A 20,847-nucleotide genomic window follows, 5' to 3' on the forward strand; every position below is an offset into this window, starting at 1 on the left:
TTTAGTTATTGTGCAGAAACAGACCCAATGCCAATCAGCAATCCCTATACACTAGCACTATCCTACACACTAGAGACAATTTACGATTTTTACCAAAGCCAAATTAATCTATAAACCGGTACATCTTTGGAATGTGGGAGGAAACCAGAGCACCCGGAGAAAACCTACGCGATCATGGGGAGAACGTACAAACTCCGTACAGCCACATCTGTAGTCGAGATCGAACCCGGGCTTTAAGGCAGCAACTCCACCACTGTGTTACAGTGCCGCCCAAAGGCGTTTGTAAACCAGGGATGCTCAGCATCACATGGCAAAGAATCAAGGGTGAGTTTGGTGACCAAATGACTGTGCTTGAACTATCGAGCTGTGGCATTCCCACTGCAGTTGGATATATTGGAGCAGTAAAAATGAGGCTACACCACTACGTATGACAACCTTTACTGTTCAGGAATAGCCACATTCCCGTGCAAGCAGTTTGCAAGAGAAGAAATTTTAAAATCACATTGTACATGAATGTCAGCAAATCTAATCACTGAATGTATAAGTTTATTGGCGTTAAAGCAGCTAATAAAAGCAATAATTATGCGTATGTGAGCCATGATTAGTTATATAATAATAATGGATTTTGCTGGAAGGATTATATCTCAGCAGGTTCCTGACCCTTCCAAACAGTGGCACCCTCACACAATGCACAAGGGCAGGAGATCCAATTCTATCCAGTGGATCCATATCACTGCCAAGGCCTCTCTATGAAGCTTCAGATTAGAGTACACACACACTGGCACAACGATCACGACTCTTCATCAGAGCGTTCCTTGCTCCTGTGGGGCTGATAGAGCCTCATCTTCTCCCAAAATGATTCTCACAGAAGGGTAGAAAGAACATCAGTGAGTAAAGTCCAGTAAATGTCCTGTCTATCAGGGCCTGGTGATGTCTGACTCTAGATCAATGCTACGTCACAGAGGGGAATGAGAGGCTCAAAGACGTCGAAGCAAATAAGCCACGGCTTCATGAAATTACTTTTCTTTGAATAAAATCCAAAAATTCTTTCTTCTTCAAGACACGAGGCATTTGGAACTGATTATGCGAAATGCCTGAATGTGCGACAATGAAGTCCGTTAGCTCCTTGAAGCTGCCCAGGGCCACAATGTGAACCCTCACTGGTCCAATGCTGCCTTTGCGTCGAAATGACTGATACACCGCTGAGTCTTCCTGAAGGCACTGGTCCAGCTGAAGGAGGTGGAAAAGAGAACCTCAGTAACTAGCAAGGTTGAACAATCATTATAAGACACTTTTGTTTTTGATTAAAGCTGAACACAAAGTAAATCTAAAATGAAATACAATGCACGTAAAAAGCGAATAGATAAATCCACTGCCAGTCAGAACAGAAGTTGGACTGTTAAGGGCCTGTCCCACTTGGCCGTCATTGACGCGACAGGCCGGTAGTGACTGACCCGCGACAGTCGCGTGCGTCATCATGCGTCCACACTGCCGTCTGGAGCGCGTGACGTTATTTGAATATCCAGTTTATGATATTTACCCAGTTTATGATATTTATGGTGATTTTCTAAAATGTTCCAGTTTCTTGAGTGGTGCTAGCTATTAGAAAACTGCAGATGTAAAGCCCATGTTCAAAAAAAGAGGTGAATGAAAAGTAGCAAGCTGCAGACCAAATTAATCTGTGGGAAGGAACTGCAGATGCTGGTTTAAATTGAAGATAGACACAAAATGCAGGAGTAACTCAGCGGAATGGCAGCATCTCTGGAGAGAAGGGATGGATGATGTTTCAGTCTGAAGAAGGGTCTCGTCCCGAAACATCACCCATTCGACCCGAAACTTCACCCTGTCCCACTTGGCTGTCATTTACGCGATAGGCCGGTGGTGCGCGAAGATTTAGTGCAGCACGAAATCCTGGCGTTCTGCGCAATACGGCGCGCAACTCCACACTCCTCCACGCCACTCCATGCGCCCGTCCCGCGCTACCCACACACTGCCAAAGGTTCAAAGGTTATTTTATTGGTCACATACACCTAGGTGTAGTGAAATGCTTCTTGCCAATGCAGCACAGAAAGAAAGAATATAGACATAACAGTAATAAAGACATTTAAACATTAAAACATCCCCCCACAATGGTTCCCATTATGAGGGAAGGCACAAAGCAGCGTAAATGGCGCGCAAATGACGGCCAAGTGGGACAGGCCCTTTACTTGAGATTTTGGGTGTTCTACATGGCTTCTATGATGATAATTCATCTAATTGCAGTCTGTCCAACCCAACAACCCTACTCTGAAATGAACACAATTCTCATCCACCAGGAAGAATGAGGAAGGAGTCTCACCTTGTAGCGCTGATCCTCTGACATGTTTCGCACTCCTTCTATCTCTACAAAAACCTCATAATGAAGATCTGAGCCACCACACCATGATCCTGCAGGAAGAAAGGCAAAATATTTGTAAATTATTCAAAATTCAGCAGTTCATTTTCCATTGAAATTAGAGTTTTAATTTACAGTCAGGCAATCACAGTTTCTGATCTCCCCACCATTGAAGGGATCTATAAGAGGCTCTGCATCAAGAAGGCAGCCAGCATTATCAAGGGCCCATACCAACCTGACCACACTTTCATTTCAATCATGCCATCAGGAAGAAGGTATAGGAGTCTGAAAACTAATGTCCAGGTTCAGGAACAGCTTCTTCCAAATCACTATGTTGAACACTACAAACGCCAACTAAACTCTGAACTATGCGGGTTGCATGAGGGACTTTCAGCTGTTTTCTATTTGCACTATATTGTTTTTTGTTTTGTTTATTATGTTATCTAGTGTGGAGAGGCCGTCAGATTGACAGAGGCAGAGGCTCTGAGATTCAGGTTAGCTCTCTCAGGACAGGGCACTATTTCTAAAAAGTGCAGAGATGTATCCCTGATATCTTGGATAATAATTGGTCCCAGGCCCCAGAGCAGAAGTGTCCACGTCGCGGGGCTGGAAACTGGAAGTATCCTGAGCTAATTCTGCTACCACCATCATCTATTGCGACAAGTGAAGGCTCCCACTGATTGTCGCCAGAAGCTTGCGTCCTTTTCAGGACAGACGATGACAGCGAAGTCAACATTTGTAGCAAGATGGACACGAAAGAAGAAGATTGTTCCCTATGTAATATTACCAAAACCAAACATTTGGATATTATCGCACTGTTTGCAGAACCTTTGGTATACATGACTTAGCTTATTTAAAATTCAAGTGCTGTAAGAGAAATGAAAAGCTACATTTATGACAACAATCTGCAGTTCAGGACAGCATCATACGAGTTTTCCCTCTAATTAAATGTTGGTTTTCCTGCCCGCTTCCACCGATAACCCTTGTGTTTCTGGACAGACCATGCACATAATGGGTTGCCCTCCGAAGATCAACACCAAGCTTCATCCCCAGTGTTGAGGAAAGGATCAGATTACATGCAGCGCCTTAAACAAGGCTTTTGTTAAATTTAATGCACCATTTTTGATAAATTATACCATGGTCCAGGTGAAGAAAATTAACTCTGAGCAAGGGAACACACCAGTGCTACAAACACGGTGAGACCAAGTGTAGTAAAGCCAGGCGACGTGAAGACTATTCTGATGAAAGCTCAGCAATTGGAAACAACCCTTCACAGGCTTTGGACTACTGAATATTTCTAGAATATTTTGGTTTGAGATAGTGAAACTTCCATCTGGACCCCAGCTAAGCTCAGCTTGGGTTGACCCTGACTAATATCTCCATCCTATCTCCACATTTTTGGAATAATTTTGGCTCCAATTTTGTTATCGGGGACTGCTTCAATTTACTGTAGTTGTTCACGCAAGATGTGATCATCTTGGATTTTGTTCAGGGTGGGTGGATTTATACACCTTTACAGTTTAGTTTATTGTCACATGTACTGAGGTGCAGTGAAAAGCTTTTGTTGCGTGCTAGCCAGTCAGCAGAAAGACAATACATGATTACAATCAGGACATTTACAATGTACAGATACCTGATAAGAGAATAACGTTTAGTGCAAGGTAAAGCCAGCAAAGTCCGATCAAGGATAGTCCGAGGGTCACCAAGGAGGTAGATAGTAGTTCAGGACCGCTATCTGGTTGTGGTAGGATGATTCAGTTGCCTGATAACAGCTGGGTAGAAACTGTTCCTGAATCTGGAGGTGTGCGTTTTCACACTTCTGTACCTCTTGCCTGATGGAAGAGGGGATAAGAGGGAGTGGCCAGGGTGCAACTCGTCCTTGAATGTGTTGCTGGCCTTGCCAAGGCAACGGGCCCCAGCACATGTGTTAAAAGGCAAAAGATCAGCTTAATCACCCACTCCATCAGCCATTTTCCTTCCCAGTTCCTCAAATATTTGCACAGACAAATATCACAAAATACAGAGTCAGTGAAATGTGCATGTTAGAAACAAATTAAGCCTCAGGAATTTGTAGTCTCATAATGACATTAATTTCATTTTCAAGATACCCAATCTTGATTATTTTAAAGTGTGGTCAAAGATGCCAATTTTTATACAGCTATTCCCGTAAGTAGCAATGTGATAATGGAAAGATTATCCGTGGCAGTAATGTTGACTGAACACTTAGCATTTCTGCAGGACATCAGGGATAACTGCACTTCCCTGAAGTATTAACATGTTATCATTCAGATCCACCAAAGAATCCAGACAGCACAGAGGTGCAGCCGTGCCCCACCGCGCCAGGGAACCTCGGGTGCTGTCAGTGTGGAATTTGCATGTTCTCCCTGCAATTGAGTGGGTTTCCTCTAGGTGTTTCCAGTTTCCTCCCACATCCCACAGCTGTGCAGCTTGGCGGGTCCATTGTCCACTGTGAATTTCCACCAGTGCGTGGATGAGTGGTAGAATCAGGGGGAAATTGTTGAGAATGTGGAGAATAAAATGTAGGATTGGTGTGGGCTGACTGACTGCATGGACAAAAGAGGGCCGAAGGGCCTGCTTCTCTGAGACTCTGTGATAGGGCCTTGGTTTAACATGTCAGTTGACAGGCAGTGCAGTTTTCCTGAAGGATCGTGCTGGAATACAGGCCTGGGTTTCTGGACACAAGGCTTTGGACATGGGGCTGTAGCCTAGGACCTTTTGCCACTTGAGTGCTATCAAGCCGATGCCATCATCACAGATTAGACACGCGTTACTTTATAAAATCGGACGTGATAGATTCTCTGTAATTCAAGCAGGCAATTGAAATCCCTTCAGCTTTAGCAAATAGTTTGACATCCACTCACCCAAAAGGCCACTCTCTACGCAACAGTAATCATGAAGCACTGCTCTGGGCCACAGCTTCACAGCGTGCAGTAATGTTTGATGGAAGGCTGCCTCTGTGATTCTCTCTCCTCTAACGTTTAATGTCTGGCTTTGCCTGCGAAAGAGAAAAAAAAAAGCAATGGCACGGTGGCGCAGCGGTAGAGTTGCTGCCTTACAGCGCCAGAGACCCGAGTTCAATCCTGACTACGTGCTTGTCTATACGCTTTCCCCGTGACATAGAAACATAGAAATTAGGTGCAGGAGTAGGCCATTCGGCCCTTCGAGCCTGCACCGCCATTCAATATGATCATGGCTGATCATCCAACTCAGTATCCCGTACCTGCCTTCTCTCCATACCCTCTGATCCCCTTAGCCACAAGGGCCACATCTAACTCCCTCTTAAATATAGCCAATGAACTGGCCTCGACTACCCTCTGTGACCTGCTTGGGTTTCCTCCCACACTCCAAAGACGTACAGGTTTGTAGGTTAATTGGCTTGGTATGATGGTAAATTGTTCCTAGTGTGTGTAGGATAGCGTTAATGTGCAGGTATCGGTGGACCTGCGCGGACTTGGTGGGCTGAAGGGCCCATCTCCGCACTGTATCTTTAAACTAGACTAAATAACCAATTTTGAAGTTCAGCAAAACATTTTACGGGAAAACACAAGGAATAAATAAAAGGTGTTGAAAGTGCACGCACACACCTGTACTGGAATTCAATCACTGGGCACTGATTGTGGAATGCTACCACCTTCACAATATCACCCAGCCGGTACCTGAAAGAATCAACAACATCACATGCTGAGAAGTATTGACGAGCCCCTCACGATTCAATGTTGTGTACAGTACATTACATGGAGCGGCACTGAGGTCGGCCGAAGGTTGTGCCTAGAAATCCCCAAATAACCAACTGCATCTCTCAACTTCCAGAAACTTGGAAGCAACTCGATAAAATTGGATTTTATCACCCAGTGAGACACAGTGGAAACAGCAACTGAGCAGAACAGAGAAGCTGGGAAGGACGTTCGTTTGCCAACTGATGTAGTTATCAGCAGAGGGTATTGGCAATACACTAGACTGCAATTCTGCTGCGTTTTACCTCACTGCCACCCCACTGCATAGCTTGGAATCTGATTCATCAATATGAACCAAATACTGCATCAAATCACCTCTCAATGCCTCCGCTCCAAGTAAAAACTCACAGCTTCCCCTGACTATTGATACTATTAAAATCACTCAGTCACAGCACCAATATACTGAATGATGCTTGCACGTCGCCATAGTGTTATAATGAGAACTGGACAACTAATATAATTGTAGCCAAACCAGTGTGTTATAGAGACATTAGAAAAAGCAGATGCTGAAATCCTGAGTAAAACAACGAGTTGCTCGAGGATCTCAGCGGGTCAGGCCACATCTGTGGTGGGAAAGGGCAGATAACGTTTTGGGTCGGTCTCTGGAGAGAAGGAATGGAAGAATGGTCTCAACCCGAAACGTCAACAATTTCTTCTCTCCAGAGATGCTGCCTGTCCCGCTGAGATACTCCAGCATTTGTGTCTATCTTCTGTCAGAGAGTGAGAGAGTGTGAGTGAGTGAGTGAGTGAGTGAGTGAGTGTGTGTGTGTGTGTGTGTGTGTGTGTGTGTGTGTGTTTGTGAGCGCGGTAGGGCCACCCATGGCGGTATGGTCGAGGGGGAGGACTCTGACAAAGAACTATCCAACCAAGACCTCAACGGTGGAACAGGCGGAGGATGATAGCACACTTTAATAGAGCGGCTGGGAAAGTGGATGAAGGCTGCAGCAGAAAAGGGTCTCCGGTCATCTTGGACTCCATGCCACTGGATCCTGACCCAGATCTGTGAAGAACCGTTTGGTGACCGTCTGTGCACCAGTCTCCCCACGTTAAACAAAGGCACGCACAGGCGTCCTATTCATGCATTCTGTTTCGAATTCTACACTCTATATCATACTGATTATGCTTGTTGTTCACACCAAAAGCTTTGCTGGTTAGATGATAATATTCTGAAGTACAAAATCAACATCACATTCGCACGCGTTGGGCATGGCTGTTCCTGGAATGAGAGGTGCCTACTCCTTAAACCCATCAGTTAGTTCAGAGGTACACAAAATTGCTGGAGAAACTCAGCGGGTGCAGCAGCATCTATGGAGCGAAGGAAATAGGCGACTTTTCGGGCCGAAACCCTTCTTCAGACTGATGGAGGGTGGGGGGGAGAAGGAAGGAAAAAGGGGAGGAGGAGGAGCCCGAGGGCGGGCGGGCGGATGGAAGGGTGGGAGGAGACAGCTAGAGGGTTAAGGAAGGGGAGGAGACAGCAAGGGCTAGCAAAATTGGGAGAATTCAGTTAGTTCAGAGCTCCACTCTGTGGTGATGTGTGGTATTACAAGGACAAATGTCTAAGAGCAAATGTGAATGTGTGCAAACTCAACAAACGTGGCAGCCAATCTTTGAGGTTCAAATAGCACAAAGTTATCTGGCATCGTACTTGGAAGAGCCAGGACCATAAAAGTTACAGAAAAGCCCAACTCTGAAGATGTGTGAAGATTGAAATAAAAATAGAAAGTGGTAGAAATATTTTGATTGGGCAACATCTACTGAGAGAGGGAAACAGGGTTAATATTTCAGGACAAAATAGTTAACATTTTCTGAATTGTACTATTGGTGGCTAATGGTTCCAAAGAGAATTGGCAGCAACAAGCTGTTTCCAGGTGAGCGGGAAGCAGACTCACATTGGTCCACTCTAAGCCCAGTACATGCCGAGTGATAGATGCTATAAAAAGGCAAAGTGCTGGAGTAACTCAGCAGGTCAGGCCTGGGTCATGCCTCCAGCACTGTGTTGTTTTTACGTTAAAAAGCATGATGAATATGAGGTTTTTAAAAAACACATATGCTTCTTGAAGTTTGTTGACCTATTGACCATCAACGAACTTCCATCGTCATTGCGAGGATGAAAAAAATAGCAGAGGGTAGAGAATAGGCAGCAGTGCCTGGCACTTGGCCACAGCATTGCAATGCCATCTAACAATTCAACCAATGCAACATTTTCTGTACTAATAATCCAGAATGACAATCAGTACATAATATTCAGGCTGGATATTTTAACCTTTGCCTCGGATACAATTTTTGCAATGCATTAATATTTAAAAAAGTAATCCTGTGAGATATGTGAGGCACGCATATACACAGAACATTGAACAGTGCAGGACAGGAACAGATCCTTTGGTCCACAATATCCTTACGGAACATAATGTCAAATTTAACTAATCTCCTCTGCCCGCATGTGATCCACCTCCCTAGACTGACGGTATATCCATGTGTCTACTGAAAAGCTTCTTAGACACCACTTCGTATCTGCTTCCACCACTATTCTTGGCAGCGCGTTCCAGGCACCCATCACTTTCTCTGTCAAAAAAAAACTTGCTCCACACATCTCCTTTAAACTTTGCTCCTCTCACCTTAAAGCTGTGCCCTCTAGTCTTCGACATTTCCACACTGCGAAAAAGATTCTGACTGTCTACCCTATCCATGCCTCTCATAACTTTATAAACTTCTTTCCCCCTTCAACCTCCGAAACGTCAGAGAAAACAACCCAAGTTTGTCCAACCCCGCCTCATAGCTAATTACCTCATATCTAGGCAGCATTCTGGTAAACATTTTTGCATTCTCTCTAAAGTAACAATGTGTAAGTTTGCTTTGAGATATCTGATAATTTATACCTGTACAAACCAGATGCATTTGTGACAACCAGTTCATATAACTCGTTCTCCTTCACTTCTTCCATAAACAGTGTTTGTGGTTGTTCTTCTTCACAGAGGTTAACGGGGATAAATTCGTAAAACATTGACTGTGGGCAGAGAAGGTAATATCGTTCACTCCGTTCTGGCCACAGATTCACTCCAATGAGACCTAAGAAAGAGGTTCAAGATGTTTCAACAAACACACTCACATTTGTTTTAAGTGCCCTAGAGCTGGATCAGGGAAAGTAAAGGAGCCAGTGTTCCAATTCCACATTGCTATTCAATGTTAGAATGTATGTGCACGGACATGTGGGTCTGAGTATCAGGCTCCACTTGTATAGTCTGTCAGCACTCACTAGCAACTTACTGCACCAGTAGCCAAATTGTCCAGTCAGTCCAGGAGACAGTTGTAAATGGTTTGTCTCATGCCAGGCTCACCTCATTTGGTTTAGTTGTGATGCTCATCGCTCATGAGCATAGGGCATGGGTTTAAGGTGAGATGGGTAGAGTCAAGAGGAACCCGAGGGGGAATATTTTCACTCAGAAGGTGGTGACTATATGGAATGAACTGCTACTAGAGATATGTGTAGGAAGGAACTGCAGATGCTAGTTTATACCGAAGATGGACTCAAAATGCTGGAGTACTTCAGCGGGTTAGGCAGCATCTCTGGAGAAAACAAATAGGTGACGTTTCGAGTTGAGACCCTTCCATATTAAACATTTTTAGACAGGTAATTGGATAGAAAACGTTTAGAGCTAAATGGGACTGGTTTAGAAGGGTATCCTGGACACATTGGGCTGAGGGGCCTGTTTCCATGCTGTACGACTCATTTTGAATTGTCATTTCAATTAAGACCATGGCCCATTGGTGTGGGTCTGACGTCACATGGTCCGAACAAGGTGGCAAATTCCTTCCCGGAAGGACACTAGAGAAACAGGTGCATTTTATAACAATTATGGCCTCCGTTACAAATAAGGTTATGCTTATTAAATTCCAGCTTTCTTCAGCATCATGAATACATTGGGAGATTTGAATTCACGCCTCCCTATGAACTTTCTCGTCGTCTGAATAGTCATCTAGTAATCTCACCATTGCTCACACAAGTTTCAGTTGATATTTTAAAAAATGAAAATCTGCCTCTGGATTGCCATTGGCCACACTAGACTAACACTAGAGGAAGAGTTTTGAAAAATTTAGTTTGATCTGGAAGTCTGAAGATTTCAAGACCAAATTTCCAAATAAAACTAGATGTTTTCAAATCTTAAACTAGTTTTGAACATCAGCGGCACATCACCACAGGAGCTCCTTTCATGAAGTTACACTAAAACCGCAGTAGGGATTCAGGCTGTGAGGGCCATAGAATCACTGCACCCACTGGAAAAAGCCTTTTGACCCACTTAATGCCTGACAGCTACGCTGATATTCCCCTGCACAACGGCAATGTCAGCATCATCAATGTGTCTCTGCCTCATGATATTACACTGCGCTGCCGAGCTTCTCCTTCCGAAGGCCATTTTAGAATCGACCACATGGTCTTTGCTAGGTGGAAACAGGGGATCAGCAGCACAGGGGAGATAACAGGTCTCACTTAGTGCTGTAAAGTCAGTAATTTAAATGTTTCAGAGGTCCGTTTACGATGGTCTACACTCAGGCTAACCTGCTAGGTTGTAAAGGGACAAGGGAACCATCGAATAACCACAAGTGGCCATAGCGTAGTAGGCCCAGACCGTGGAGAAAGGCCTTAACTGGAAACATATTTAACTTCATGACTTTTTTTGCATATTGTGAAGCTTTTAATTCTCCCTCACTTCGTTGATGTCCTTCATCAAATTATTGGAGTATCGGTGTCCATGAGAAACTGCAGTGAGATCTCATGACCAAAGTCACGCCTCACGTCACACCAACAAGTTTTAAAACTGCTTTAATAAACTAGTTATTACTTAATAACTTTGTTACTTGAATAGCAGGAGCGTAATGGCTGAAAATCACCCTGTGATCCTGGGACATGATCAACATAATCATCTGCACTACTCAGCTACATTTCTGATATTCAAGCACCAAGCGAGATGCGCGTGATGATGTGCATGGCACATGGAAGGAGAAAGTTGACCAGGGCCAAGTTTATTAACCTGGATCCTCATTCAAAATCAACCAAGTTTTGGGTCGCTATTCTGTACGTGTGCTGTATGGAATTTCCACATTCTCCCAGTGACCATGTGGGTTTTCTCCAGGTGCTCCAGGTTTCCTCCCACACTCCAAAGACGTACAGGCTTAGGTTAATTGGCTTCTGTAATCTGTAAATTGTCTCTAGTGTGTGGAATAGCGCAAATATACAGGGTGATCACATAGAAACATAGAAAATAGGTGCAGGAGTAGGCCATTCGGCCCTTCGAGCCTGCACCGCCATTCAATATGATCATGGCTGATCATCCAACTCAGTATCCTGTACCTGCCTTCTCTCCATATCCCCTGATCCCTTTAGCCACAAGGGCCACATCTAACTCCCTCTTAAATATAGCCAATGAACTGGCCTCAACTACCTTCTGTGGCAGAGAATTCCAGAGATTCACCACTGATCGGTGCGGACTCAGTGGGCCAAAGGGCCTGTTTCCATGCTGTATCTCTAAAGTCTATTCCATATTAAGCTTGGTATCTCTCTCTCCCCATGATGTATTTCTGCTTGTGGTGTGTGCTCTGTGTTAGAGGTGCAATATAACATCATATTCAGGATGGCACATTGTGTAGGCACATTGTGCTGAGCCCAGGAGCAGTTTGCCTCAGGTACCTATTAGTGGCCATCGGTAGAAATTTGAGAAGCAGTTGGGTTATCACACAAAGCCGCAAGAATCTCTATTACCTTCAGCAGCAGCATAGACAGGGGAGTAAGTCGGAACACCTTCACAGTAGAAGCGTTGCAGGTTACTGCCATACAGTTCATTTGCACCAGAGTCCACAACGAGAACCAAGTTGAGATGGGGCCACACTCTGCGAGCTATTCCACGAAATCCACTCCCAAACTCCACGGCCAGTTCGTAGGCTCTTCGAGGATCAGGCTTTAACTGAGCATTTAACCTCAGGCGAATATCGTCAGCAACAGTGAGCGCGGGATTCACTCGTCCCAGGCGAATGTCCTCAACCAGTTGCTCCCACTGATGCTGCAGTAAAGCAAAGGTGTAATAAAGCACAGAGGCAAAGCTGGCCTCCAGTATTCCCAGTGAACGGTCCTTGAGCGCAAAGAGGAGATGGACGTACTGTGCTTCAGCTCCAGATGTGATCTCATATCCAGCCGCTGGTGTTGAATACGAACTCGACATATGTCTCGAAGCCACAGGTGAGACAGAGTAGGGGCCGATTGGAATACCCGATTCAGATTTTCTCCAGACGGGAGGATAGAAAAACATTGCTGTTCTCTGTAAATTTCTGGTCTGTGGGTAGGCATTAATCTTTGCACTAAAGCATGCGCCAAACCCCTGTAACATGGAGAAAAATCCATGTTAAAAGGCATTAACATAAAGCAGTGACACCAAATAGTTTCAATATGTCGGAGAAAGTACAATAGTCATTTCTGCAAAATGTGCTAATTGTACTAAATCTAGGAACCAACTTGCCTTTAAGACATGGGTATAGTTGGCATGGATAAGCAGAGAGTAGAGTGATATGGATTATGTGCAGGCAGGTAAGAGTTGGTCTTAACAATATGTTCGGCACATACATTATGGGGCAAAATGCATGTTCTCATGCTGGACTGTTCTATGTTTAAGACTTACTTAGAAAGGACATTCAGACTGAAAACCATACCAATCAGGAGAGCCAAAGAAGGTTATTTGCTTCCCTGGATGAGTACAACTCCAGCTACATCCAAACAACTCAGGTCGGAACACCATCCAACACCCAATTCATTGATTCCATTAGCCACACACCAGGGAGATGGTAGATGGCAGAAGCCAAGACTTCTTAAGTAGCATTTCCCATTTCAGTCACCTCCAACACCGAGAAGGTCCAGGGAATGGCTGCTGCATTGGCCAGTCCCATTCATAGCCTTCCTCCCTGTCACACACTGTATTGTACCACCCATCCTTGTAGCCTGGCTCGCTCCACATGATCACCACCCCACCCCCCCGCACCACCCCCGATCGCACTGCTCCAACCCACTGCTGCCAACAGCATTGCACGAGTGCACTCACCACATCAACCAAAATGTTGGCCTTGCCAAAGATCACTATGTCCTATTGCTTTGCGAAAAAAAGTCTATACATCAGAGCTGGCATTTATTAAACCAAGCTCTGGATCCTCTTTAACCATTCCGCCTTGTTATTTTAATCTTATTTTAATGCATTGCATGAAATGCATTCAGCAGAAAACCTTTTGGTGTGATTAATGTCCCCTAATTTTGAGCCACACCTCAGTTGAAAGTTCAGCCATGGAGTAATAAATCACAGCACAATGCTCTCAATATATTCTTAATATTTCCAGTAAGATTTTAAATAATGAATATAATCAATACCTGCATATTGCAGCAATCCTTCAAAAAATTTCCAATATTTCATTATTAAGTTTTGTTGAGAATCAGATTTCATTACTTTGTATGTTTATAATTATCCTATTCGTTTACTGAGCAATCCTCAGACAGGTGATGCCCAAGTTATTCTATCAGGATGCAGAACAGACTCGGCTGAGTCTTATGCCCCTGTCCCACATAGGAAACCTGAACGGAAACCTCTGGAGACTTTGCGCCCCACCCAAGGTTTCCGTGCGGTTCTCGGAGGTTGCAGGTGGTTGCCGGAGGTTGCAGGTAGTGGAAGCAGGTAGGGAGACTGACAAAAACCTCCAGGAATCGCACGGAAACCTTGGGTGGGGCGCAAAGTCTCCAGAGGTTTCCGTTCAGGTTTCCTAAGTGGGACAGGGGCATTACCCTGTGCATTTATGGCACCATGATTTACTGCATATGGAGCTGCCAAAAGTTTTGAAATGACTTGTTGCATTGTAATGCACAGTGACACCCTTACAGTGGCATGTTGGACAGAGCAAGCAGAATGAAGACTCTTCAACCCAGGGACAGAACTGTGGCTCTGCCCAAAACCAGGAAGACAACTTGAAATCATGTACAGAATGCTGAAAAGCGAGATAAATGTGGACAGTAAAAACATTTTTTTTTTAAATCATTAAACATCAACTAAATTCTTAAGAGATTATACAATTCTAACTTGGGAAAGTCACGATCTGCGAGGTTGTGTGCAGTGAACTATGACATAACCCATTGAAAATGTCTTCAGTGTCGTAGGTGGTTGCTATTTGTATACATTGTGTATGCAAGCAAAGAATCTCGCTGTGTCTAGTCACATGTGACAATAAAGTATTCCTATTCCGATTCCTACCAAGGTCCCATCCATTTCCAGATATGACTGAGAAATTGTCGCAACTTCACGATCTTATCTGGATTGCAGTGACAAACACGTTGGTGAGATATCTTGACATCACACGCAGGGGAGGTAGCTCCAAACTACCATTTCTATAATCTATGATGATTCATGCTAGTGCAAACTGTCAGAATTACACAAAGGCAACCCTGTTGTCATATATTATACATTTTTAACAACTGTCCAAGTTAACAACATTGGTTTATATTTACTTTGTGAAAGGACATTCGCTTCTTTAAACCCCAACCTTTAAACTCTACAGAGGTATTGAGATAAATCTCCACCATGTAAAGAATAACGTGCAGCTACACACCAGTAACAAGTACAACTCACAAATGCGACTGGGCGCAGAGTCCCGTCACATGGAACTCACTTAGTTCATTTTCTCCAGTCTACCCTTCACCTTCTATGTGCAAACGTCCATCTTATTCTCCTTGCATTCACAAACTCTGGTGCTGGAAGACGAGGAAAGAAACATGGCTCCATTCCTTTGCCTACAGTCACTGTAAGCACTCTGAGCCTTTCTCCCTGTCCACCCTGAACACACATCCCCCTCTTCCAGCATTCGGCTAGTGCAAGAACACATTCCAGTTCCACAAGCCCACGTCCTCAGTCTTTTTCTTTTTACTATCATAAGGAATTTGTGAGAGATTTATGTATAATTTTATGTTTGTGTGTGTTGTCCAAGTCCATGTGCCTGTGATGCTGCTGCAAGCAACACTGTCATTGTATCTGGCCCTCACAGACTCATGCACCCGACAGTAAACTCCACTCAGCTTGACCACATTCCCCACATATACACACCAAGTAGCTAGCTGAGCATGGGACCCAGAAATGAATGACTATCATGACAAGAAACCTCAAAAAGTATCATGGGAATCTGGGAAGAGGCTGGATTGATGGACGACTCAGATAGAAATCTTGAATAGTTATATTTGGAGCCAGTCAGGCATCAAACACAAAGATAGTTCACATTCATTTCCACAGCTCACTAAAGATGGCAATGTGACTAGATTGGGTGGTAAAGAAGACATATGGTATGCCTTCGTTCATTGTTAGGGGCATTGAATATAAGAGTCAGGAGGTCATGTTGCAGCTCTATAGGATTTTGGTTAGGTAGTCTTGAGTATTTGTTCAGCTCTGCCCACCCCATTACAGGAAAGATGTGGGAACTTTTTGAGAGGGTGAAGAGGAGGTTTACCAGATTGCCCCCTGGTTTAGAAGGTTTCAGCTGCAGGGAGAGGTGGGATAGACTTGGATTGTTTTCTCTGGAACATCAGAGGTTGAGGGGAGACTTGATAGATGTATATAAGATGTATATATTTCAAGAGAGTTAGATCTAGCTCTTAGGGCTAAAGGAATCAAGGGATATGGGGAAAAAGCAGGAATGGGTTATTGATTTTAGATGATCAGCCATGATCATATTGAATGGCAGTGCTGGGCCGAAGGTCCAAATGGCCTACTCCTGCACCTATTTTTCTATAAAATTATGAGAGGAATAAATAGGATTAGACACCCAGAATGGAAATGTCCAACACTACTAGGCACGGCTATACAGTAAGAGTGGAAAGTATATTGGTGATGTGCAGGGCATGCTTTATTTACACAGAGGATTATGGGGGCTTGGAACCTATTGCCAGAGGTGGTGGTGGAGGCAGATGCGATAGTGGTGTTTAAGAGGCTTTTAAATAGGCACATGGAAGTGCAGGGAATAGAGGGATAAGGATCATGTGCACGCAGATGAGATGAGTTCAGATAGGCATCATGTTCGACACAGATATTGTGGGCCAAAGGGCCCGTTCCTGTGCTCTACTATATTCTATCACATGGAGTACCTGGTGTAAGTCATTCATCGCTGCCTGAATGCACAGCAAGAGAGCAGGAGCGCCGGACGTTCCAGAGGTCACAGTGAGGGCACTTGGTCTCCCGGAGATCAATATATTTTCTTCTCCTTTGCCGATTCTCTGGATGTAATCTGAATAATGACCATACTGAGTCAGGGGGTGAACACTGCAGAATGACAAGCGGTCTGTAACTTCGGAGAATCTGTACAATCTTCCATACTCGGTGCTTCTATCCCTGTGGATCCTGTGCAGCAGAGTCCTGTCCTGCAGGTGTTGGACATTCTTGGTGCTGTCTTCAAGTCTCCTTCTCTGCCGAAGGCTCAGGAAGCTCACGTACCTCTGAAACATGTATTGGTGCAAAAGGCTGAAGAAAGACCTCTTGTGGCCCTGTGACTTTCTGCAGACATCACGCCAGAGCAACAGCAAGATCCACAGGGCCAGGGGCACGAAGGCAGCAAAGAGCAGCATCTGTCAAGAGATCAGCACTATGAATACATTAATCTGTAGAAGAAAAACATTTCTCCACCAGTATCAACTTATGCTGTCTTATCTTCCCAGATGTCCCAGTGGATGAAGATGATTGATTGATTTGATTGAACAATAGATACAGCAAGGAAACAGGCCCTTTGGCCCACTGAGTCCATGCTGACCAATGATCACTTGTTCACATTAGTTCTATGTTATCCTAACTTTCACATCTCTCCTTACATACTAGGTGCAACTTATACAGGCTAATTGACCCACAAACCTGCATGTATTGGGGATGTGGGAGGAAAGCCGAACACCCTAAAGAAACCTACGTGGTCACGGGGGGAACCCCACATCAAACTGGAATAGGCTTGGGCATTTCTGATCTCTAATTTGCGAGTTCAACCACAATGTGGGAATGGTGTAGACCCAAGGTCAGATCTGATGCCTTCCGTTGTTACATTCACCATCAAGTTTACATGAGGGAATACCAAGCTTCGGGATTGCTCCAATTACCCCCTAGGTTACAGGGAAGGGGTGTGGGGAATTATATACGAGGTCACGACACAGGAATAGTCCATTCTTTCCCTGCTATCTCTTCCAAATGTCTTGCAATTACCTTGCATTGACAGTCCCAAATTTTGGCAGTGTAGTTCTCAGCGCGCTGTCTTATTTTTCATGATTCTAAACACTGGCATTTAAGAGGCACTTAGGCAGGTACATGAATGCCAAATGCTGGCAAATTGTACTAGCTTAGATGGGGTACCTTGGTCAGCACGGCTGGCTGGAGATGAAGGGACTGTTTCTGTGCTGAATGACACTATGAGTTGTCGCATCTCAATATCTGAACTTCTCCAATAGAATTAAATCAAATTGGTGATAGTACTGACTTTCCCCATGCTAAATAAACAGTGTCCTTGCTTTACTTGCCGCACCACTACTCTTTAACAGTCGCCCTATTAAAGTTTAAATTGGCTCATTATCTCTTTGTTCAAATTCTTCTGATACAAAATATAATTTAATTAGAATTTATTTGAAGAAAAAAAACCAGCAACCGTGTCAACATGACTACTTTAAATTTGCAAACCCTAAATCCAGACTTCCTTTAGGGGTATTTGCTGAACCAAAATATATTTTCTCCACTTTTAATGGCACAAAATTAAACAACCAACTTCTAGTCACTGTTAACCCCACTCTACTCGGACAAACTTGTCCAAATCGCCCTGGACCTTATAAAGAAATTGCATAGATATGCAGCAGCACAGATCAGTCAATTAAAGTCGAAATGTCACCTTCCTTTTTCTCCAGAGATGTTGCCTGATCTGCTGAGTTACTTCAGCATTTTGTGTCTATCTTCGAAATATCAGCGTACGTTTGTTTAAAATAAACAACAAATGCTAACAAATGCTACTTGGCCACAGATCCCAGCAGATATATACAGGAATCCACGTCTAAAGTGCACCCCTCAGACGCTGCTCAGTTTCAGTTTCATTTGACAAGAGGCGGGTTCTCAGCTGTGTGGGGGTTGTCTGGCGTGTTTGTAATTGGTGGGTATGTGGCCAAAGACTGCAAGCGCAGGGAAATAACAGGACATCCAGTTTGTTTAGGATTGTTAATCAACAGAGCGTTTTGAGACGAGTTTCCTGCATCATGTAGTTTTGTTTTGTTTTATTCTTTAAAACTTCGCTCGATTTGGCGTAACGTCCCCTCTACATTTCAGGATTGGACAATGAATAACCAATTCTGCGTGTTCAGGCGGGTCCCTGCCTCGCACCAGACGGTGGAGAGTTCAGACGGCGCTCACCCCCACCCCCACCTCCTAATCCCCACACCACCACCCCCTCGCCCCCCACCGCCTCGCCGCCGTTAAAGCCGGGCTCTCTCTCACCTCGTTCCGCCCCCGGCAGCGTAGCCGACGCCGACGTGGAGGCAGGAGGCGGATCAGTACAACAGCGGCTGAGCTGACTGCTGCCATCCACGGGTTGCTTCTGTTCTGGGTCAGTGCGCTCTCCTCAACATTGTTTCCAAAGACTACACATGATGTGTTGAAAATCCTAACCTTCGTTTTATTGGATCCATCGAGTCAGACAGCAGGGAAACAGGCCTTCGGTCCAACTCGTCCAGGCCGACGTTAGCATATTGGATTAAAGATAGACACAAAATGCTGGAGCAACGCAGCGGGACAGGCAACATCTCTGGAGGGAAAGAATGCCTTCCCTCCAGAGACGCTGCCTGTCCCGCTGAGTTATTCCAGCATTGTGTGTCTATCTTTGGTTTAAACCAGCATCTGCAGTTCCTTCCTGCACACATAGCATTTTGGACTAGTTCCATTTGCCTACATCTGACCCATCGTCCACTAGGCCGTTTCTAATCAAGCACCTGTCAGAATATTATTATAATAAGATTATAGAAATCATAATAACATTATAGAAATCATAATAATCACTTCTAATTAATCATTTAAGCCCTCCAGCGGGGCAACATCCTTCTGTTTGTCCAAAGGGTTTCGATCCAAAACATCACCTATTCCTTTCCCCCCCAGAAATGTTGCCTGACCAGCTGAGTTACTCCAGCATTATGTGTCTATCTTCTATGTAAACCAGCGTTTGCAGTTCTTTCCTGCACATCCTTCCAAGTCTCCTCTGCAATCTCACCAGTGCGACTATATTGTTCCTATGGTGGTGAGCAGAATTGCACACAATACTCCCAAGTGCAGTCACTCCAATGATTTGGGCAACTAACACATGAAGTCCCAACTCCTGTAGTCAATGTCACAGCAATGAAGGCAAGCATTCCATATGCTGTACCACTCTGTCTACCTCGGCTGCCGCTTTCAGATAATTATATTCTTGTACCCCAAAACCACTCTCTTCAACAACACTCTCCAGAGTTCTGCGACTTATTGCGTATGTCATGGGCAGGTATATGACATCAAGATGTCAAAGTTTGCTGGTAACACCAAAATAGGGGGAAGGCAAATTGCAATGAGGAAATTTGGACTCTGTAATAAGATATAGGTTGTGAGGGGGTAAAAACTTGGCAAATGAGTTTAATGCTTGAGAACAAGGTCATGTACTAGGTAAGACAAATCAAAAGACATCTAATTTGTGTTCCTTTATGACCATGGATACAAATGAGGAAACTAGTTATTTCTATTGCCCACTTGCTCTCCCTTACTGATACATTGTTTGTGTCCACCTTACTGATACTCAGTGGTTACTCAATGGTTTTGTTATTCTCATGTGTACAAAGATACAATGAAATGCTTGTTCTGCATGTTATCCATCAAATTATACCTCTTCTGAAACAGTATGCAGAGCTGTTACAGCACCATCTTGCAGTTTCCAAATCTCTAAAGTCTGATCTAGGACAATAATGTTACAGCAAGATTACAGGATTAATCAGTTTTGAAGCTACCGCCATGTACTGGAACATTTTTTCAAGGTAAAGTTATATGGCCTAACTGTTATTCTCTTCAGATGGAAAATGATAAAATGTGCCTCTGCTTGATAAATCGGTTTCCGGACAATTCTCAGGAACAGAATCCTATGTAACGCAAGAATACAGTGCTATATGAGCACTCTATTACACTAATTTCTAGCACAAGGATGTAATTCTATGGATCCTAATCTCATTGAAACATAGAAGATCCCAAGGGGCAACATGCAAGGAGGTCTTGAAATGTTTGCAATTGTGTGAAATCCCAAATGAGAAGTAGTTAAAAGAAAGTTGCACTGGGATTTCTTGCTGTGGATCATGAACCCAGAGGGTTATGCAGGCTGGATGGATCACAATAAAGTATTTAGAGGAGCAAGATATATTTCTTTAAATCAGAAGAGGGTTATGATTAAATTCAATGACAGGACAGGCTTGAGGAGCTAGGTGGCCTACACCTGCTCTTATTTACTTCGCTCAGGCGTGGATGCCATTTTGGATAATCAATAGCAGTATGTTTGCATACAAATATCCACAATAAGTCTGCTGGCAGGCTTAACAGAATGAACAGTTTGTTTGTCGCTAAATACAAAACTGTTTTAGAATAAGCAGTGAACCGTTTATTTGCAAAATGTTATAAATCCATGCAGCCATGG

At 44.1% G+C, this 20,847-nt stretch overlaps 1 protein-coding gene across 2 annotated transcripts; it reads right to left on the minus strand.

The window, feature by feature from the left end:
• Positions 1 to 422: 422 nt before the first annotated feature.
• On the minus strand, positions 423 to 18,677 carry ghdc (GH3 domain containing). Of its 2 annotated transcripts, none has more exons than XM_033035215.1 (8): positions 18,645 to 18,677; positions 16,280 to 16,756; positions 11,885 to 12,497; positions 9,006 to 9,195; positions 5,980 to 6,051; positions 5,257 to 5,390; positions 2,339 to 2,427; positions 423 to 1,230 (listed from the first exon to the last, which is right to left on the minus strand). In XM_033035215.1, the coding sequence occupies exons 2-8, from the start codon at positions 16,754 to 16,756 to the stop codon at positions 1,009 to 1,011; spliced, it is 1,797 nt and encodes a 598-aa protein (XP_032891106.1). In that variant the 5' UTR covers positions 18,645 to 18,677; the 3' UTR covers positions 423 to 1,008. The 2 variants fall into 2 exon arrangements, with proteins under 2 accessions (XP_032891106.1, XP_032891105.1); XM_033035214.1 differs by lacking the exon at positions 18,645 to 18,677 and adding an exon at positions 18,049 to 18,456.
• Positions 18,678 to 20,847: the final 2,170 nt, after the last annotated feature.

This window comes from Amblyraja radiata, chromosome 16 (assembly GCF_010909765.2).
Source record: "Amblyraja radiata isolate CabotCenter1 chromosome 16, sAmbRad1.1.pri, whole genome shotgun sequence".
NCBI classification, from domain to species: Eukaryota; Metazoa; Chordata; class Chondrichthyes; order Rajiformes; family Rajidae; genus Amblyraja; species Amblyraja radiata.